Source organism: Trametes versicolor (genome assembly GCF_000271585.1).
Source record: "Trametes versicolor FP-101664 SS1 unplaced genomic scaffold TRAVEscaffold_5, whole genome shotgun sequence".
NCBI lineage: Eukaryota > Fungi > Basidiomycota > Agaricomycetes > Polyporales > Polyporaceae > Trametes > Trametes versicolor.
Genome location: NW_007360325.1, coordinates 2,719,883 through 2,741,050, shown reverse-complemented (window position 1 = coordinate 2,741,050; position 21,168 = coordinate 2,719,883). Strand labels below are relative to the sequence as shown.

Genomic DNA, 21,168 nt, shown 5'->3' with positions numbered 1-21,168 from the left:
AAAGGCCCTGTGTAGCGACGTACGAGCTGACTAGGTAGTACTAGGTAAAGCACTCAGGGCTGCGTCACGAGCGCAGAAATGTCCCCTGGTAGCAGTGTCGGCGGGCACAGTCAAGAGGTTAGGAAGATGGAGGAGGGAGGTGCACAAACCAGCGGTCGACGAAGGAGGGGCGCGCGCAAAGGTGTCGACAAGAGATAGCAACCGGTTAGAGCGCAGGGCTCATAACCTGATGAACTCTGAACCTGGAAGGCTGTAAGCCGCACAAAGAGAGGTCTTCAGTCTGTGAGAGAACGACTATGATTGCATAGTACTGTACCTGTAAGCCGCACAAAGAGAGGCTACAAGTACTAGTAAGTAAACATGTAAGGAAGCATAGGTAGTGTGGGACTTACTCTTCAGTCTGTGAGAGAACGACTGAAGAGCAGAGGCCTGCAGAGTCCTCCTTATATACTACTGGGGAGGACGATGAGTAAGCGTATAAGAAGAGAGCATGTGACGTCCAGAGGACGCTGACTGAGCGATGAGTAACGCTGAGTAAGGGAGCATAATCGACATAAGGTCAGATAGTCCATGGCTGAGTAATGCGAGTAATCCGGACGCTGTCTAGAATAGTCCGGAACATCGTAGAACGTACCAGAATCATGTGGAGGGATGGCAGGATGCCAAGTAAGTACAGAACAAAAGAATGTACGTATATGGTAAGTAGGAAAGTCCATGCTGGCGTATGGTAGACGCACAGCCACTATCACTGCCACTCCCGGTCCGGCACAGCCGTAGACACAGAAGTTCAACACCGTGCTTCGATGCATATACACTCGAGGAGACCTAGCGGCGTGTCAAACACTTGGAGGCTGGATAAGCTGACCTATTTTTAGGCTACTAGGAGCACCTTCTATACCAGCGCGAACAGAGGAGCAGAGGATTTGCCAGAAGGACTCGCGTGCACAGGCCTATATCTGACCTTGTAACGGATGCAAAGTTCCTACGCCGCCTTTGCTCATCTCGGATACGACTGTTACTTGAAGACCACCTCACGGGCTGCTTTACGCCATCGGCGGATCTCAGAAGCACTGTTTTTTTACTCGTAGGTCCGCCCCCTCCCTCAATAATCTTTATATCGCAGAAGCTATCGTCTCGCTGTACGACCTCCCTCACTTATTTCCCTACCAGTCTTTTCTGTCCTTGACTCTCGACGGTTGCACGCCACAGACACTAAACTTGGGCGACTATCTCCGATGATCCCCGCTGCTGGAGCCGCGTCTCCAACATATCACGCTCGCGTGCTGTGTGCGATGCCGGATTGGACAGGCCGACAAGGGCGCAATCCCATGGGACCTCGCTCCCCGCGATAAACGCGGTCTGCAAGAGTTCCTTCCCACCATCCTCCGCACCGCAACCCATCACGCTTCTGGAGGTCGCGCCTCGAGGATACTCATCGGAGTCTAGAGATAAACAGGTCGCATTGCTCGCGCTGCTCGGCAAGTCCGATCATCGCCTTCGCCACGATCAACGGTGTGCGGGGAGAGCGAGCGCCTGCAATTGAATGCGAGTGGCCGCGGATGAAGATCGCACGTATGCCCCCGGGACGACACGTACAAGCGATGCCGACACTACATCTCTTACGCATCATCTTGACGCGGAATTGGTCCAGGTGGCGATGGGACAGGCTGAGTCCCTGTGTCAATACGGGTCAGTCCAGTACTGGCGTCTTTGAGGGAGTACGACGCGATAGGTGCTAACGAGGAAGGCCACGCAAGGCGACCAGGCTGTCAGCAAGTGTATGCCTTGGTCGGTTGGGCATACCGCAGGCTCTTCCCGATGCCGTCGGCGGCGTGGTTTTCCTCGCTTTTCTGCAAGATTGTGAGATAGAACGCACGTATTCTTCAAAAGGCTACTTACTTGTTTACCGAAGACGGCGTCAACTGCACAGAGGACGCCGTCAAGAAGTAATATCCCCTTTCGGTGAGTTCATGAGGTTCATAACCATCGATGGTTCCTGACCTCAGCCTGTCCGGATGTGCATAGGCCTCCCTAGTAGCTGCAGAAGTTTGACTTGTGGCTTGATGCTCTTCGCATTTCAAGGACGATGTCGGGTGCTAAAGGGTTCTTTGCCAATTTGTAGCTGGTTCCATGTGCCGCATTGCTCCACCGAGAGGTGAGTACTTAAGGCAGAAGAGGTTTCTCTCAAGCGCAGAACCAGGTTCTCCTCCCGCATCACCGAATACACTACGACTACATATCTTTCAGAGCCTCATGACCCACCTTTTTCACATTCCTAATACTCTGTCGCGGTGGCCCTACCCGCGGCGCATTCATCCCGACTACGAGGAGGTCTCTGCTGAATCTGCTGCATGGCTGAGGTCGTTCCACCCGTTCTCCCCCGAGAAACAGGTCGCCTTCGACAAGTGCAAGTTCGGTGAGCGGCTTTCGTCCGTACCGGTGCAGCCGAGCTCAACGTGTTTTGATAGGTCTTTTCGCCGCGTTGACATACCCCAACGTCGACAAAGGTAATGTCCCCGTTTTGTTCGAGAGTATCCGCCCGCTAATCTTCACTCGTCTCCAGATCACTTCCGTTCCGCATGCGACCTCATGAACGTCTTCTTCGTCTTTGACGATCAGACGGATATCGTGGACGCAGCCCACGCCCGCGTGCTCGCCGACATCGCTATCGATGCCGTGCGCCACCCAGATTGCCCACGCCCGAACGGGGAGCCTGTCCTCGGAGAAATAACACGGCAGTAAGTGCCCCTCCGTGGTGTCGAAGTGCCGCCATGTCCGAGTCCATTGAAATCGCGCTAACCATCCGGGCTTGCGCAGATTCTGGGCCCGCGCGTGTGTGAACTCTACCGCCTCGGGGCGGACGCGGTTCGAAGTCGCGTGGATGCGCTACGTGGAGGGCGTTGTCGGACAGGCGGAAGACCGCGATGCAGGTCGTCTGCGCACGACCGAGGAGTACCTCGAGCTCCGGCGGTTCACGATCGGGGCCAGCCCGAGCTACGCGTTCGCGGTGCTCAAAGTGGATCTCCCGCTCGAGGTCTCCGAGCTCCCCATACTCCGCGAGCTCAGCGAGTACATCACGGACATCATAATACTCGATAATGTATGGTGTTGGTTGTTTGCGGCTCCGAGTTTCGCCCTACTCACTTACCAGCCGCAGGATATATGCTCGTATCCCAAGGAGTACGCGGCCGGGGACATAACGCACAACATGATCACGCTCGTCATGAACGAGAAGCACCTCGACCTCGATGCCGCGGTCGCGTGGGTCGCCGGGGAGCATGCGAGGCGAGTAGATGGCTTCCTCGCGCTCCTGCCCGAGGCGTCGGCACTGTCCTTCGGCTCGCGTGAGGTCGATGAGGCGTTGTCGGCCTACTTGGACCACCTCGTCAACTGGCCTCGTGGACTCGAATGCTGGAGTTTCGAGTGCGAGAGGTACTTCGGGAAGGACGGGTTGAAGGTAGCGACGGAGAGGCTCGTCGAGGTGCCGGTCACAGTGCCTGGGCATTCCTTCTAACAGTCTCAACTTCTGCGCGTCCACTTTGTTTTCACAAACTTGCCCGACTCGTCCACCGCCTCGTCCGCTTCGTATGGTTACATGAACCCAGTGTTCCAACGTTCCCGAGACAATAGTCTCATCCTCACCGGTCACCGCACCAGGGCGCCCGCCCCTCTCACTCATCCGCGGCAGCGACCCGATCAAACACGTCACGAACGACGAAGAACTGCATCTCGCTCAGCAGTCCGCGCTCGCGGAGCTCCCGCAGCCACGCGTCGCGTGAGATCATGCGTGCGAAGACGCGCACATACGCGCCCTCGCCCACCCCGTGCGACGCGAACAGCGCGGAGATGCGCTCGACATCAGCCGCGGGGAGCATTTGTACGCGCAGAAGATCGGCGAGGGTGGATTGGGCCTCCGGGCTTATCGGAGCTAGCGGTCGCCAGAGATGAGCGAGAGAATGTGTTTGAATCGGATGCGCGCCTAGGACTTGGGCGCGAGCCAGACGTTTCGGCGGAAGGACAGGGTATGTTTGAGATCGGATGGCGCGGAGAGGCGGGTGGTGGATCCGGCTGCGCAGGAATTTCGCCGTGCGCCGAGGTGTGTAGCTGTGTCTCGTCACACAGTGAGCGGCGCAGGTACGTGGGGCTGGGGGAATACGACGCGATTTAGGGTGTTTTTACTTATGTACACTCGCTATGCTAGCGTACAACTCCAGACCAAGTGCGCCGCCAAGGAGGAGGAGTGCGGGATATCACGCACGAGTAGGAAGCATAAAATATGGTGTAGGGCACAATCACGCGCATTGAACGAAGCGGACGTTACAAGCATCTGCAGGCAATGCTTGATGGGTGTCGCATGACTCGAATCTGGAATGAAAGGCTGCAATGCGGCGTTCGGGGGCTCCGTGTATTATTAAGCTGCATTACATTTGCATGCGAGCGTGATCAGTAGGGAAACCAGAAGTCAGTCTCGGAGGCCGTGACAAGGCCAGTCTTTGGATCTATCGCTCCACGCAGTTGAACGACATCTCGACACGCCTTGGCCTTGTCCGCAGTTGGATGGAGGTAGATGACCCCATCCTCCCTTGCCTGATGGGCATCCGCAATGTCGTGACTGTAGCAACGATTCATCGCGGTCAGTGATACTGCGGTAAAGTAAACCTATATAGACACTCACCTCTTTTCAAGATGTGCCGGCATGGAATTCCAATCCGCATCGAACGCAGGGCAGAGCGAGCACGACCACAGCACCCTCGTATCGAAGTCTGTTTCCGAATGCAGAGCCTCCCGAAGGGCCCGTACAGTCTCCATCTCCTCCTCGTCTACACGCCGCCACTTTGGAATCTTCCTCCTAGTTTTCCGCGAGTCCGTCACATGCCCCACGTCATGTTCGTACTGTAGCAAAAGGAAGTAGGCGTGTAAGCAGAGCGGGTAAGGCGAGTTGCATTGGTGATCAGACTCACTGCATCCCTCCACGATATGGCCCAGATGCAGTCGTTCGGGCGGTCTGTCTCGCAGGTGACACAGCGCAGCCACACATCGTGCCGCTCAAGGTCGTCGAACGTCGCGCGCGCAGGATCCAGCCCAAACGCAGACACAATTCGGCGCATGCTGCTCACTGCGCTGAAGGCGTCAGCACGGCCGGCTAGCCCATCGAGGTGGAACGGGGTAGCAATGTCGACGTCCAAGTGCGGACTCTTCTCCAGGTGTTTGAACTGATGCTTGGACCATTCCAGGGACTGCACCGTGCGGGTGTAGGTGTCCTGTTCGCGGAACGCCTCTGACGTGATGCAGGCACCGCGGAAGCAGGTCTGGAAGCGGCAGTTGTGTGTGAAGACGTTGGGGTAGCGCAGGAGCCCGATGCCGACGAAGCATGTTATCTCTGGCTTGACCTTGAAGACAGCGATGGCGAGCGAGAGCGGGTCGACATCGGGGGCGATTTCGCCGAGATACGGACGCAGGTATGCCGTGAGCTCCCTCCGACGATCCGCATCCCATTTCTGCGCTAGCGCGGGAACGACTGCGGCGAATTGTTCGAGTGCGACCGTCTCGGACACAGGCACGTCCACGATCGCGCGGCACTCGGGCGTGAACGCGAAGTCGACGTATGTTGGACGGCAGTTCATCTTGGCAGTTCGCGGAAGGGTCACGTAGTGCGCACGGATAGCCTCCTCCAGCAAGTCGAAGTGTGCACTCAGAACTGCACGGAGTTCCTTGTCGAGACGTTTCGCCCGTGTGTCGTTGAGAAAGCCGTCAAGCGCGGCAAGCACCTTCTGCCACGCTAGGATATGGCTCGCCTATCAGGAAGTAAAACGCGAACATAAGGATTGTACTTACATCCTTCAGTGAGCTTGTTCGACTGGCGGACGACCGGCAACTTCGACATCGTGTCGATTCCCTCTGCGCCCAAGAAGTCCAGCTCTGTCCCCCAGCCAATCTCCCTTAATTTGGCGACAATGCTGTGGGGCGAGGCCTTGTTAGCGCAAGCACATATCCCGGATACATCAATGGACGTACACATCCAACCGCTGTTTCCTGGCGTCTTCAAGTACAGCTTGCCTACCCTCTTCTTGACCTCTCAGCCAAACTTCGATAGCATCAGCGTACTAGCACCATATCTGTCAGGATATCGGACGACGTGTGTGACACTGAAAATGTCATACCGGTAGACGGGCGGCGATTTCGGCTTTGATCTGCAGACGAAACGTCTTCAAGTCCCTCTCTGGAGAAGCGGGGAGCGCCCTATACCGCTCGAAGACGCGGGCCACGTCGTCTCTCAACAGACGGTTGAATTTTGGATCATGCGTGCTGGAGGAGCGAAGGAGAGTAGTATACGGCATATGTGCACATAGGATCCGGAGGACTTACCGAGAACGTCGCTGTACGTGGAAGAGCGAGGCGACATCATATTGCAACAGCCTACATAAATCCCCACGACTGTCGATCTTTTTCGCTTCGTCTGCGGCATCTATAAACCATACGGTCCTGCAGATCAACCTTCAGACACATTCTCGCGTGTATGACAAGCGCGACTTCCTACCTTTCCAGCAAACAGGCCGTGCATAGGCGAATGAAACACCCGAACAGAATTTTGCGAACGTTCGACGCCCCGCAGTTCTGCAGGTTCCTCAACATAGTGAGTGGCTGAGACCAAACTGAGGGCTTACGTGGCAGTACGGCGAGTACAGAAGATGGGCGAACGCAGGCTCGCTCATCCAAGGCGGCCGATCGGGGACTCCGGGCGTGTTCGCCCGCGCTGGCACCCACAGATTCCGCTCGAGCGCCTTGTCCAAGAAGAATGCGCGGAACTTCTTGCAAGTCCGCAGAAGGTTAAGCATGTCCGCCAATCCGAGCTCGTTGTATATCTGGGGGACAAGTCGCCTATCAGCAACTACTTTGGATGCCACAGCTGTGTACTAGCGCTTACATCCAGCTGGATCTCCAAGGGTAAGTCTGGCAAAGCTTGAAGACGACCCTTGCGGACAATCCGCTTCGGATTATCTGAAGCCGCCGTGTTTGATTTCATTCTCTTTCTTGCAACAACAAATGTGTCTTCGGCGGCGGTGGCGCCTGCTGAAGTAGTGCTGGCAACGGCTTTGGTTGCCGCCCTAGTCATACGGCGTGGCGCGGTCTGTACCGCCGCATTGGTCGAGGTTACCAAGAGAGAATCGCCGTTAGCCCTCTGCTTCTTCCGAGGCATAAGTAATGTAGCGCGGATGAAGATGGTGATGGTCGCGGTGAAAGAGGGGAATCGCTGGCGAAGCAAAGAGAAGCGTGGCGGGCGTCAAAAGCGGTGGTGCCGAGTCGCGCACCACGTAAGTAATGCACGGGCGGAACCGAACCGAATTACATCTCCTCTACCATGAATTCGGAAGATAGGCATTGCGAGGACGCCGCCCTGGCAACTCTGGTAGACTCGATCGAGGAACTAAGTGGGTACACTGCAGACATACCTATACTAAGTAGTCTAAATGTACGATTATGATGCGTAGAATATCAATTAGATACCATGGCTTCCAGGCAGTGTCAGTCCGCTGCAAGGGCATTCAACATATCCGAGATCACCCACGATTGTATGTCGGTCAATAGGCCCTTCTCGCGCATCTCCGACAGCCACACCTCGCGGTAGCGGGCAGGTAGACGAGCGAACATCCGTAGATATGTCTCGTCGGTGATCCCCAGAGATGCAAACAGGAGGGCGATACGCTGTCCATCCGAGTAAGGGAACCCGCGGGCACGGAGTATGTCTTGGACTGTCGAGTCTTGAACGGCGATAGACGGGCCCGGGTCTGTGTTGACTGCGGTCTCGGAAGGAGACTCGGAAGCGAAAGAGGACTGCCGTTGTCCAGTCTCCGTGAGGACATTGCTCGTTCCTTCAGCAGGCAACTGCGTAGCTCCCACGTCTGGTAGAGAGCCCGAGGAAAGCAGTGCTGGAACGGCAGGTGCTTGGGGAAAGGAGCGGGGAGGAGACGAGTCTAAGACCGCAGGAGTGCATGTATCGTCTTCAGCATCGCGTACCGGGATTTGCACCGGGACTTGTGCGTCCTCCTGTCGATGAAAATAAAGAGCGTCAAAAGGCTTCCGATACGAAGATTGAGAAACGATGAAACGAAACCCACTGATGCATTGCTGTCGGAGGAGAGCGAACTTATTTCCCCACCATCATCCACTGAGGCGTTCTCTTCAAAGCCCAGATCCTCGTCCGAGCTGACATCCTCGTCCTCGTACTCAGTTTCTCCTCTTTTTTCGCTACCAGAACTTTCTATGTTCTCATGAAGCTCATCCTCTACTTCAGGATCCCCACCAGGCACTGACATGTCGCTGATTTCGATTACTTCTGCATCCCTTAGCTTCTTCAGCCTGCCGGAGCGACGCACAAAGCGCCTCGAGCTGGCTTCCACTTCGATAGAGCCTCTGTGCGCGGGGCTACTTGACCGCATCCCTGTAGTAGATGCTAGCTCGCACTCTGAGTCGTATGTGGCTATGGCGCGGTTTCTTCCGACATACTGCAAGATGTCTATCAGCCTTCATGGTCGTCAGAGAGTGTAGCAGAACAAAACTGACACGTGAGTCTTGGCATCTTCCGGAAGGCCGTGCAGGAGGAGCACTTGTCGAGCTGGTCTGACGTGACACTGCCGTGGAGGTGTGTTTCTTCAAAGCCAGTTGCAGATACGAGTCGATGGGCCAGGCGTCGGTATACATAGCATCCAGCGTCGGGCACTGCTCCATCACCTGTACGTCACGCAATGGCTTTTCAGAATCATCCTGTGAAGAAAAGAGGAAGAGATGTACTTCGCGTCTGATCTCCTCCAGAGTCCCCGGGTCCTGCACTCTGTACGGGAGCGTGAGGTCAATATGGCGGGCCGCCGTTTGTCGTATGATGTTCTGTAACTAAAAGTTAATGATCAACGGCGCTTGAAGAAGTGGGTTTTCGTACCATGAGCTCGGAGAAAGTATCCGTGTCGGTCTCGAAATGCATCTGCTCCATCAGCGTAGATGTCCCTTGTCGAAAGGAAGCATATATCACATCCGGAAGAGAGCTAGGTCTCGGAATGGGATATACGCGCTCTGCAGAGTGATTTATAGATACGCTCTCCCTGGGGCAGGATGAGCACAACTCACCTGGCATGACGATGATGATGAGGAAGTTAGTTCAGAGCGGCCGATCTGCGGTGCCGCATGGTACTGCAGCGGGCAAAAATATGGCCCACGTCCACGGCGAGCTAGCGCCCTGAGCTCGACCCTGAGCGACCATACAATTGCCGTGGCCGAGCCTCTTCACTGCGCTCCCTGTTTGCTAGAGTTCGATCTCGAAATGAGCCCAATGCTCTAGCACCAAGCTTCGTGCAAGCGCATCTACGCTCGCGGCCCTGCCCGAAGGGTGCTGGCATTGGAATCATCATTATGCACTTACGATCTGTACTCTTCGATAACTCTCGATATGTCTGCGGGTCAAGCACAACCGAGCGACTGCTGTGCATAGCCAACCTCCGTAGGACCCACCTCCATCTAGCAATCAATCCATCACCACAGTGTCCAGCACATCGACGATGACCCACGCCTGGACTTCGCTCAGCTGTCCCTTCTGGCGCATTTCGGACAGCCACGCCTCACGAGACGGGGCAAGGCGCGCGAAGACCCGCAGGTACGCCTTGTCGACGATTCCCAGCGACGAGAGGAGGTGGGTGATGCGGCGAGAGTCCGTTAGGGGTAAGCCGCGCGAAAGCAACATGTTCTCGATGTCCGAAGGCTGGGGCGTAAATTTCCGCGAAGCTAGCGATGGGGGGCCGGAAACGAGCCCGTCTCCGAGATGATCAGCCCTGGGAGCTGCGTCATGAGTCATCACGCTGGTGCTCAGCGTCGGAGATGAGTTAGGGGGTTCAAGATCTTGGGACAGGCTGCGGGCGCGGTGCGGCGAGCGTCGAAACGGGCGCAAGCCCTTGCGTAAATGCTGATGAGTATCTTCTTGAGTCTTCTGCACCGGTCAATCAGAGGCGTTAGACAGATTCCGCGCAAGAATGTAAAAACACACCGATGTACAGCCGGATCCCAGTGACCCACGACTTAAACGCAAGGGCAGAGCGCCTTCCGAGTCTGAGGCCGAATTCGAACCGACTTCAGGATCAGCGATGTTCGCCGAGCTCCTTCCATCCTCCGCTTCCTCCGCTTCCTCATCCTCGTCGTCTTCGGGTGCCATGTACACCTCAGAAGACGCGACAATGGTTTCATCCCTCTTTGTTAGCCTGGTAGAGCGGCGTAAGGACCGCCTCGAGCTCGATTCGACGCTCAGGTTGGCGGTTCCGACGCTGGTGAGGTTCTTTCCAGTGCGACTGTCTAGAAACAATCGACGTGACACGGCACTGAGGTTATGGTTCGTCTGCAACAGAAATGTCAGGGCTTCTCGCGCCGTGGAAGAACACAAACACTAGTAAGGCATACTTGTGAGCGCTTGCCTCTGGACTTCCGCCCGGTCGTATGCTTCTGGTACGAGTCCAGCGGTTTGCGCTGATTCAAAGATAGTCGCAGGTAGGAAGTGATGGGCCACGCATCGTCATATCTCTCTTCCAAGGCAGGGCATTGCACGAGCACCTGTCATCGTGCAACGATGACTATTGCGGCTTCGTTTCAAGGGAGATGGACGCCTACCTCCTCTCTCACCTCCTCCAGAAGGCCCGGATCCTGCCATTTGTAGCCCATCCCAATTCTAAGATGAGTGTCCATCTTTTGCTTCATCAGCCTCTGTGTTGCCGCTAATGAATATGGGTGTAGCAGAGGTGTCTTGTCACATACGGTGAACTCGCGGAAGGTCTTCAGATCGTTCTGCAGGCACATCTGCTCCTGTAGCGTAGTCACGCGCTGCTGCGAAGTTCGGTAGATTGCGCCCGGAAGTTGATTAGGTTTTGAGATGGAGCGTGTGCGCTCTGCAACTCCAGTGCGGTGGATAAGCAGTTTCTTCCTGAGGCAAGACCACATGGAATGAACGTACGAGCCATATTGAGAGCTCAGGGCCTAAGAGTCGGAGGATATATGGGCACAGAGAAAGCGGGATCATCTCCCTTTCAGGCGTACCCCGCCGGCACGCCGCACTACGGCATACGAAGGGTCACTCGCAGGGTCAGAATGACAGTGGGTGACGTCTGCGGCCCGGATTGACGACCATTTCCGCAGAACGCCGCGACGATGCAGTACGTGCTCACCAGAATCTCTACCTCATTTTGAAGAGATGTTCAACGGCGACCATAACATGGTATGCTTGGTGTCAACTTGTCGAGCAAGAGAGGAGGTGGGATCGCACTGGCAGAGGTTTGATGATTGGTGGCCGTCCCCACCCACCTCGTAGCCTCACCGACCTGCTGAGACCCTCAGGTGAACCAGGCTAGTCCCTTACACCCTTCTGGGTTGTTGTGGGATGTGCCAGGAGCCCGAGGAGTGATCTGCAGGCTGGATTGGCCGCAATGGTGTCGGATGTAATGCCAATAGGGGCTACTGGCGAGCTGTTTCCCGGGCGTAGCCTTGTGCCGCGTCAGCGAGCTACTTGGGATATTCTACGTATGTGCTTCCCAGCTACATGAGACAGCCATCACATCTTCGAGACGATGCAGAGAGGGCTCTCAAGCTAGCGTCGGCGTCATCGTGGGCGAGGGCAGGGTCATGGTCTCGCACCCTCCCTGACTCTGGGCGCATCCATCCTATGGAGATCCTCGGTCAGCACGGTGCACGCGGAAGCCGGCGGCCATGGGTATCACTTGAGGACGCTCTGATACTCATAGCAAGTCGAGTCTGCGTTTAGATGTTCAGCAGGATAGGGGCTCTTCGCAGCTACCCATGTAATGGATCCTGTCCGTGAATGCCCGGCCCCGCATCGTCTCCGAGCACTGCACTTGTGTCCATTGCAGCTCCATACGTACATGTACCGTACATATCACGTTCGATATCTGCTGGGGCTCTCCCATATGAGACCCTTGTCGACTCGAATGTGACTGGGAGCATCTTTTGGATACGCGGGCTGAAGGGGATGCCGTCGCGCGCGAACAACTGGCACACCTTTTCCCTCCATAGAATGTATAATTATTGTGGTTCATTGAACGATGGAACATCGCACAACAGAGCTCTGGGTCCAGTACACGCGGTGATGGCTTTGACATGTACGGAGAACCGTGCTGCCATCCTCTCTTCGTTGGTTTTCCTGGATGGGTTTTACAACGAGAGCGCGGGGCTGGAACCCTATACTTTTCGGGTTGTCTTGGTAGTAGTCTGAAGACGGGACGTGTGCTCTCTCGGGCCTGGGCGAGTTACGTCACGGCGCACGGGAGTGCGCAGTGGCTCCTGGGGTTTTTACATTTTTTACCCAGGTTTTAGCCCAGGTAAGGCCGGCCTCTTGAGGTTTAACGGCGCCTGCTTGTTCCCCCCACGGAATAAAAGCCAGAGATTTGAGCTGGTTTGTAGTCAACGGTCTATGGATAGATAGCTAACGAAGGTATCGGGAGCATCCATTGTAAGGTGCAACGTTGGAATTGATGACCCCCGGATGTCGAGTCGTATACGAACTGAGGGAGCGATCGTTTAACTTGTATGTTGTATTACTGTAGTTCCCACGGTTAGGAGGATGTACGCGACCTACGATTCCAAAAATACCACCCACTCACTCACTCACTCACTCACTCGTCGCAAAAATCCCACGCCACCACAGGCCTTCGACGCGATCGGCTCCCTCCGAGTCCTCGCATTCACTAGCCGTCTCACCCTCACTCTCTCCGTATGGCACATCGGCTGACCCTCGTCTTCTCTATCCAGAGGTTCCCCGTAAGTTACACGCAAGTACACAAAATGCGCCGTCTGAGAACGATGACAAATAGAAATTGTGCTACCATGTCGCTTGGATGACCCCTACGGACTGCTTAGGCCTAGTAAATAGTCTTCGACTCCTGCTGGTGACTGTACTGGGTGTGGCACTGGTGCTGGCTACTACTTGATGCGGGGTCTCTTCGGCCTCGAATTCGAATTTTCAATTGCGGTTAGCATGGCATGGAACGACCTCAGGTCCCACAAGCACATAGCCCTCAGGGAAGCTCAGTGCTGCTTCTCGAAGGAATCTGCATATGCATCGTAACATATAGTATCATTCTCTACGACGATTGATGCACGCTTTTCGTTAATCTCCATGTACAAGCTCAACAACCCACACTAGTGCATTCCCTAGAACTTACTGCACTTACAAAAACTAGGGTGCTTTCGAAACCAAGTCGACACACACGCGGACTTATATATGAGACTCGTACGGGCCTGGGATATGTAACGAACTAAGTCTCAGTGGAACCGTAACAAGGTATCAGTCCACGATGGCAGTGTTCAATATATCGACGACTACCCACGCCTGAATCTCGCTCAACTGCCCGTTCTGGCGCATCTCGGACAGCCATGATTCCCGAGACGTCGTAAGGCGCGCGAACACGCGCAAGTACGTCTTGTCGATGACGCCCAGCGACGAGAAGAGCAGGGCAATGCGTTGCGCGTCTTCCAAGGGTAAACCTCGTGAGAGGAGCATGTCTTCGATAGCCGAAGACTGATGGGTCGACGTCTGGGAGCCACCGGACGAGGAAGCGGACCCGGGCGCGGCGGTGGGACATCGAGTACCGGAAGTGTTTTCGTTTGTTCTGCCGGTGGCCAAAGTCGACGAGCGAGAGATGTCACGATTCGGGGATAGGATGCTTCTCCGGTTCAGCGTGGGGCGGACCGATTGTATCTGTTTGTTGGGCCCGCTCTCGCCTGAGTGCTGATGCGTATACTCCTGAGCAATCTATGCCGGTCAATGAGAAACGTCAGAAGGTTCCGCACATGGGGTAAAGCAGTAGGAGCATACCAATGAACGGTTTGAGCTGAGCGATCCACGACTCAACCGCAAGGGCCGACTCCCTTCTCTATCCGAGTCTGAGTCCAAACCAGCATCGAGTCCAGCGCTCCCCGCATGGTGGCTCCAAGAGCTCATTTCCGTTCTGTGCACTTCGTCCTTCTACTCGTCCTCCTCCATGTCCAATGACGCATCAGTAGATTCATCCTGAGTGAGGTCGATGACTTCTTTATTCTTCTTCGTCAGCCTGGAGGAGCGACGCAGGGACCGCTTCGAACTCGACTCCACACTGACAGGTATGGCTTGCGACAGGCTGCTTAATGACGATTTTGACCCCTGGCTGCTTTTGAACGCTATGGACGGTCGCGCCGTAACAGTTTCACAACTGGTTTGTGCCTGTGTGAGAGAGGTAAGGACTCCGAATCCTTGCGTCACGACGCAGAGACTAGCAGGGCGCACGTATGAGGGCTTGCTAGTCGACCCCGGTCCGATAGCGTGCCTGTAGTCGGTCTGCGGAAGTCCACGATTTTTGAGAGCCCGTTTCAGGTAAAAGGTGATGGGCCACGCGTCTGCATATACTTCTTCCAGCGTAGGCCATTGGGCGAGGATCTATCCATCCAGGGGTAACTATCCCGGATCCTGTCCTCGAGCGGACCAGGGATGCCTACCTCCTCTCTAATCTCTTCTAGATGGCGTGGGTCCTGCGAGTTGTACGGAAACCTGATATCGACGTGACGGCTAGTTGCTTTTTTCATAACATCCTGCATCTTTACATCAGTAACTCGTGCAAGGTGGAGGGCTATCTCCACGTGCCATAATTTCGGAAAATGTCTCTGGGTCATCTTCCAAGTGCATTTGTCCTTGGAGAGTCGGCAGGCCTGGCTGATCAGTGCGGTAGATTGCGCCAGCACGTCGATACGGTTTCGGAATGGGAAATATGTCCGAGTCTACGAGAAACGGCCCCAGTGCAGCGGATAAGCACCCTCTTCCGGGGGTATAGCAACGACACTGTACAGATCAAACGTACCAGTCATCATGAGAAGACAGTCGTAAGGGAGAGTCAGAAGCGTTCATGGCCGCAAAGAAAGCGGGCCTTCGGCCTTTTGAGCTACCCCGGTGCTGCGGTACACGAGGGACGCCCGCACTCCCCGGGACAGGGTCAGCATACTACATATAATCAGTGACGGCGGTGGATCTGCGACCGCTGTGACCTAGCTCAGGCAGATTAATCACTCACTTCGATCCATGGGTTTATTTCTAGAGACGCTGACATAGCAATATTTGCAACGCCTTTTACCCACAACGCTGCCACTTGGTAGAGGATCGGAAGACTCTGGACCAGGACTCCGAAGACGGGAGCTGGCGTTCGCGAATTCCCACGCCACCGCGCCGACACGCCTCCGACTACTCTGAGTCTCCGACCCCTCGCGCCTCTCATTCGCGCTCACCCTCATTCTCTCCGTTTCATTACTGAACTAAGTTCCGCCCCCTCGCTCTGGCGGGCTCCCAGTTTACAACTGAATACTCCCAACTGGATCTTCCGGGAACGCCCTCTATCTTCTTGTCGTTTGGATGCTCTGCACGCTATGCTGGGATCTAAAGAGCAATTTTCGTGTCCTAGTGGACGCAACCTACGGGCTATCTAGATGCCCAAGCTCTCTCTTTTTCCTTGTATCTCGTCAGATTCAGTTTTGGGGCGCTATTAGAGCTACCGTGCATGGGGAGGACGTGGAACGACGCTCTCGTGGTCCGACGCGGACTTACACCTGGTAAATGCCAGAGCCTCCTCTTCTAGTAGATCTCTGCAGAAGTACTGGCGCGGAACTAGCCATCCTCGACAACGTACGCCCCACAACTCCTGTTCAGCTCGCTGTAGTCTTAATACACTTTTTCTTTAGGCTTCGCAGTTGTACTGCACAGAATACACCCCCGGAGACGTCACGCACAGTATTCTTATCCTCTTCTTGGACGAGTAGAGCCTCTGGAAAGATGCAGCCGTCAACTGGCTCGCGGACGAACTTGCTATGGAGTCTGATGTAACATCGCACTCTGGTGTGAGTACATGTCATTCGCCTCTAATTCGATCGACGCGGAGAGCTTTCACTGTGGGAACGGCGTCGTTGCATTATCTCGTCGCTGCGTATCAGGACCATCTCATGGGCTTGCTCATATCGACGAGAGATCTCCTGTCAAAAGCGGCAGGTATATTGAGCCGGATGGACCACGCTTTCAGCGGGAAGGCCCCGGGTCCCGTTTGCGGCGAAGATATGAGGGTGCGGCACAGGTGAGTATCTCCGTCAGACGCGGGTCAGCTGGTAGTTATACTGTTCTCGAAGATCTTCAGGTGTCGGTCGACACGGCTATCGATTTGTCTTCGGTGCCTAGTACTAAAAACGCAAATGCATCATCCTCGCCACGAACATGTATCCGTAGGACATCATGCACTCTCTCATTGACCCCCTGATCCGCACCTTCTGTAGCGGTATTCCTGGCTACATAGTGTACGTAGGCTCTATCACCGCAAAACCCACACATAGCCCTCCCGCATCAGTCCCTGATCACGGCATCTAGCATGTCGACCACAACCCACGCCTGGATCTCGCTCATCTCTCCCTTCTCACGCATCGCGGATATCCACGCCTTGCGAGACGTATCCAGACGCGCGAACACTCGCAAATACGTCTCGTCCGTGATTCCCAGGGCCTCGAAGAGTAGGGTGATGCGCTGCGCGTCCGCGGAAGGCAGGCCGCGCGCGAGGAGCATGTTTTCGATCACACCGACGGCGGACTGGGAGGTGGACGCATGCGGTGGGATCGATGAACGAACGACACCCGGGGAGGGCTCGGGTACGGGTGACGGCTGGGAGATACTCGGAGGCGTGACCATCGTTCTGCCTGTCGTCGGTGTTGTGGCCTTGTCGAAGGGACCGTCCGCGGACGGAGTGCGTCCTTGGTAAGGGGTGTAGTACACAGATCCTATGGCACTGTAGGCATCGTCCTCGGAGTCGCGTACGCGTTGATCGCTCAGGCAGAGGATATCCTGCGCGATCCGGTCTAAAACGTCAGCATGCCTTAGTTATCGGCGTATGCAGGCTCAAAACTCACGCGTGCAAAGTTGAAGGCAGGAAAACCGGTACTCTTGGGCCACTGCGAGAGCGGGCCCTCCTCCGACGTGCTGGACTCCTCGCTGACATTGCCGGGGTCTTCGTACGTAGGATCGGCGAGCTTCTCGCTCCCGGAGCTTGATATATCGTACAGCTCATCCACCAGCTCGTCAGCCTCCTCTTCATCCTCTCCCTCCTCCTCACCTGCCTCAATGCCGCGTGATATGTTTGGTGTCTTGGTAGGAACAGTCGTCTTGTCGCTGGTCTTTGCCCCCCTGGTAGATCGTTTCGAACTCACCGACCCCGCCCAGCTTAGTTCCATGCCAAGGGATCTTCTTGCAGGGGAGTTGCTCGAAGGTGCCGCTGCAGTCGAAGTCGAGGGCGTTTGTTCAGGCTCCGTAGTCACGCGTTTGGACGACTGCAACATATATGTCAGGAAGGTATGTACTTCCGATACCGGGTGGTCGGGGAAATTACGACGAACGTCAGAGCTCTTGGTACTCGCTGTGCTCGTACTCAACCCCGGTACCATCTTGTACCCATACCCTAGCGCGTGTTGCTTCATTGCGAGTTGGAGATACGAGTAGACCGGCCACGCGTCGACGTACATCTCTTCAAGCGTAGGGCATTGCTGGAGCACCTGTAAGGCCCCGTAAGCAAAGAGCACAGTCGACTCGAGTCGGGCGTAGAGACTCGAAGGATGGGACACGCCGGACGTACATCGTCCCTGATATCATCCAGGGTTTGCGGGTCCTGCCATTTGTACGGGAGCGTGAGGTCGGTATAGGACGCGGCCGTCTTGCGGATAAGTTTCTGTGTCGCATCAAGATTAAGTATGAGTGGGGGTGTCATAGAAAGGCCAAGCAACGTACCGTGAGTGCGGAGAAGGTCCTTGGGTCGCTCTCAAATCGCATCTGTCGCTGCAGCGTCGAGCTTGATTTAGCGCAGTGGTGAATTCTGTCGGCCAGTTTGTTCGGTTTAGGAATGGGGTAGATGCTCTTGGCCGTGTCGGTTCTCGGAGCCAGGGTCATTTCCTCAGAGCAAGCTCAGGCTCGGGATGTACCAGTACCAGTACCAGAAAGCAGTGGGAGAGAGATGGTGTTGTGCGAGACCGGCAGGCTTTTGAGGTGCTGACACAGGTGCTGCAGGGAGCGTCTGGTCTCCAGTTCAGCAGGCAAGGGTCGATGCACGCGCCGTGCACGTATCGGGACCGCTCAGTGCCGATCTGGTGTTGCAAAACGCCGCGGGGGGTTCCTGCAGACGCCCAAGATCTTGAAGTTCTCGCCCACGTGACCGTGTCTGGCTGCAGTCCGCGCGAGCACTCCGGAGGAGGCATTAATCAAGCAGTATGAAGGCATGGAAGTATGAGGTGCCGCTCAGGCAGTGCGGCCCTTCGTGTTTTGGGTAGCATTCATCACCGATTGGCGGCAGACGCGGCGAAGAAGGGTACAAGATCACCGTCCATGCATTGTCGAGAGACGTAACTGTAACTATGTGTTCGAATGCTTGGATTCTGTTTACCATGTGCAATGAGATTTACCAGCAGCTCATACCCGTATACTACCCTCATCTCACTCATGCCGTTTCTCGGAAAGTGTCAAGCACATCGCGGATAACCCCGGCCTCCACCTCGTCCAAGCTCTCCTTCTGGCGCATCTCCGATATCCAAGTCTCGCAGAACGTGAGGCGCGATAACACCCGGAGGCCCACCGTGTCGACGATGCCCAAGAAGACCCAGACGAGGAGTACCCATCCACCGTACGCACGGATCACCCCAGGCCTCACGCGACGCACACGACACGCGCTACCCTTAAGCACTTGTCTCATGTTCCGATTCCACAAAGAATCGGTCTTGCCTATGAGAAATGGATCGGTCACGTGAATCCAGGCGAACCCGGCTTCGTCCGTGAGTTTCCGTAAATTTCCTTCATTCCAGGGCGCTTGAATCAGCTTGCCTTTGTTTGTCCTTTGTGGCGTCTGCACCTCGCAACACGGACGCGACTCGCTCACTTTGCGTCCTATCCGCCTCGTCGACTTTTCACTATCGTCCCCCCTGTTCAGGGATTCCCCTGGATGCCTCCACAAAGCCTTTCTTGCGCTTTTATATCACTATATGCACCCATACCGATGGCTTACAGAGCACGCTGCGAGAGCTGATAAGTTGTAAGTGCCTTACTAGCGTTAGTATCCCCTCATATCGAGCAGTAGTGTCTAATTCGGTCCGCTTCCCCGCAGGTATCCAACGCGTCGAGAATATGTATTGAGATCGATACGTGGCCGCGGACATCATTCCGCCGTGCGACCCGTTCGCTCGTTGTGTGAGCTGACTGCAGCTGCATGTTGTGTGGTAGTGGTCGACTAGACTGCCCAGCGCCCGCGTTCGCACTCCACTGAGCTCGCGCGAGCTGGGCCTCACTCTTCTGTCGCCGTTTCTCTGGAGCATTCCTCAGCCCGTTGAAAGCCTTGGCAAGCTCGGTGTTCTGTCTTTCCTGCCGACTGCCACAAGCAGTCTCAGTTGCACGCTCAAACCGACCACCCGTCAGTGCTCCGCATGCATTCTCCTCGTGTGTATAGGTGGTTAATCTCGGTCTCACCTATCTCAAGCAATAATATAATGACACGCAGTGCCCGGCTCAGCGTCTCCGACCTCCACGCGAATTTCAGCTCATGTATATCATCGCGGTCGTGAGCCTTGCTGGCTCCGCCCGCGTCCCGCTCCTCCCCGTGATACTCCCGGTGCGTTGCATGTTAGAAGCAGAAGTCATGATTAGATTTACACGCGAGTACGATATAATTCCCATTGACGAGCGTGGCGCTATACTACTTGTATGCATCCGTCTCTCTCGTTGGGTTTACGAAGCTGTGGCAGATATCATCGCCGGCTCTCTGCCTCTGTCCCGGTGTTACAATGTGCCAATGTCCTGAACGGCTGCGTTCGTTGTCCTGTCATAAGATGCAGTCAATCATGTTATACCTGATAAGTTACAAATATAATCTGCAGTACCTAAATTAGTGGGATCGGATCTGGCGTGCGAAGCATCGCCGTTCACCCTCAAGTCGGATCCCCTTCGGTCAATCCATTCGTGATCAGGGACATGTTTATTTCACGCGGACTGTCGGTCGCAGACGCACAACGCGTCGCGCTTCTTTTATCGTCTGATGAACTCCACGTCATAATCGCTTTTTTCGTTCTGCTGAGAGTCGACAAGATGCATGTCAGCGCGTTGTTGACGCGTATACAGGTGCACATAATAAATGAAACGCTGGCGTACATATTCGTCAATCCCCGGAGAACCCTCGGTTGCGCTAATGATCGACGCAGTCTCTGCGCTAGACATGCGTGTTTTCGAATGGGCGTTCCCCGAAGAGTTACTGGGCTGGGAGCTCGCAGGGCACTCTTTGCTCTCGCATTCACTGTCTGACAATTCCAAGATGTCTTCGACAGCCTTTTCGGATGGGCTGTAGGAGCGAGCGATGGCGCGGTTATTACTGGTAGTCGACGTGGAGAAGGAGACCTTGGCTTTCTCCGTCATATACTGAGTCTTCTGTGTTCCCTGTCGTGAAGGTATGGCCACGTACGCACACTTGTTAAGAACGGGCTTAGTGGTCGGCTGCGCGAAGGTTAGGATCGAAACGGACGCCATGAGGGAGAATGAAAGAGATACCGTAGCAGGTCCACACCTCGACCCATAACCCCCCTTCGACTTGTTTCCGCCAGACTTGTGCTCCTTGAGTGAACGTCTCAGGTACGAAGTGATCGGCCACGCGTCGACATAGACCTCCCCCAGAAGCGGGCACTGGGCAAGTATCTGGACGGCGTACACACATAGTTTAGTATGCAGCCCTCAAGAGAAGTAGAGAGTGAGGATGAGCTACCTCCTCCTTGATATCCTCCAACGTTTGCGGATCCTGCCAGACCCAACTCTTTGTGAGGTCGATGTGTCGCGCTGCAGTGCGCCGGATCATTCTCTAAATGTCGAGGGCGTGAGTCGCGTCCATCACCACTGATTGACAGTACGGAGGACGACTTACCACAATCTTGAGGAACGTCTCCCGGTCGTGTTCGAGGCGCATCTGCTCTTGCAGCGTCGCGAATCCCGGGCGTATAGTGCGGTGCACCCCGCCAGGTAGAGCTCTCGGTGCGGGAACCGGCGTCGTACGCTTCAATGTACTGATCGTTCCGCGGTCCATGGCGCTTGCAGATGGCACTGAGGATAGC

General features: G+C 55.4%; 6 protein-coding genes across 6 annotated transcripts; 1 reads left to right on the top strand and 5 right to left on the bottom strand.

Annotated features, from left to right (window-relative positions):
• Nucleotides 1–284: 284 nt before the first annotated feature.
• Nucleotides 285–792, bottom strand: TRAVEDRAFT_28840 (uncharacterized protein). The gene has a single exon (XM_008039075.1). The coding sequence runs from the start codon at nt 714–716 to the stop codon at nt 444–446; it is 273 nt and encodes a 90-aa protein (XP_008037266.1). The 5' UTR covers nt 717–792; the 3' UTR covers nt 285–443.
• Nucleotides 793–2,253: 1,461 nt separating this feature from the next.
• Nucleotides 2,254–3,779, top strand: TRAVEDRAFT_37122 (terpenoid synthase; the record flags this gene model as incomplete). The annotated part of the gene is made up of 4 exons (XM_008039122.1): nt 2,254–2,416; nt 2,564–2,738; nt 2,818–3,304; nt 3,741–3,779. The coding sequence occupies 4 exons, from the start codon at nt 2,254–2,256 to the stop codon at nt 3,777–3,779; spliced, it is 864 nt and encodes a 287-aa protein (XP_008037313.1).
• A 3,745-nt stretch (nt 3,780–7,524) lies between these two features.
• On the bottom strand, nt 7,525–10,991 carry TRAVEDRAFT_47189 (uncharacterized protein; the record flags this gene model as incomplete). The annotated part of the gene is made up of 11 exons (XM_008039306.1): nt 7,525–8,046; nt 8,118–8,504; nt 8,563–8,730; nt 8,791–8,883; nt 8,936–8,977; nt 9,527–9,825; nt 10,111–10,375; nt 10,438–10,587; nt 10,645–10,737; nt 10,789–10,919; nt 10,985–10,991. 11 exons carry the CDS (start codon nt 10,989–10,991, stop codon nt 7,525–7,527), a joined length of 2,157 nt encoding a protein of 718 aa, XP_008037497.1.
• Nucleotides 10,992–13,327: 2,336 nt separating this feature from the next.
• Nucleotides 13,328–13,984, bottom strand: TRAVEDRAFT_47188 (uncharacterized protein; the record flags this gene model as incomplete). Its single annotated transcript, XM_008039305.1, has 2 exons — nt 13,328–13,795; nt 13,859–13,984. The coding sequence occupies 2 exons, from the start codon at nt 13,982–13,984 to the stop codon at nt 13,328–13,330; spliced, it is 594 nt and encodes a 197-aa protein (XP_008037496.1).
• Nucleotides 13,985–16,393: 2,409 nt separating this feature from the next.
• On the bottom strand, nt 16,394–17,980 carry TRAVEDRAFT_20154 (uncharacterized protein; the record flags this gene model as incomplete). Its single annotated transcript, XM_008038999.1, has 6 exons — nt 16,394–16,885; nt 16,951–17,214; nt 17,248–17,367; nt 17,398–17,589; nt 17,670–17,762; nt 17,822–17,980. 6 exons carry the CDS (start codon nt 17,978–17,980, stop codon nt 16,394–16,396), a joined length of 1,320 nt encoding a protein of 439 aa, XP_008037190.1.
• Nucleotides 17,981–20,098: 2,118 nt separating this feature from the next.
• TRAVEDRAFT_47186 (uncharacterized protein) lies at nt 20,099–21,140 on the bottom strand (the record flags this gene model as incomplete). The annotated part of the gene is made up of 5 exons (XM_008039304.1): nt 20,099–20,143; nt 20,222–20,560; nt 20,615–20,758; nt 20,826–20,918; nt 20,982–21,140. 5 exons carry the CDS (start codon nt 21,138–21,140, stop codon nt 20,099–20,101), a joined length of 780 nt encoding a protein of 259 aa, XP_008037495.1.
• Nucleotides 21,141–21,168: the final 28 nt, after the last annotated feature.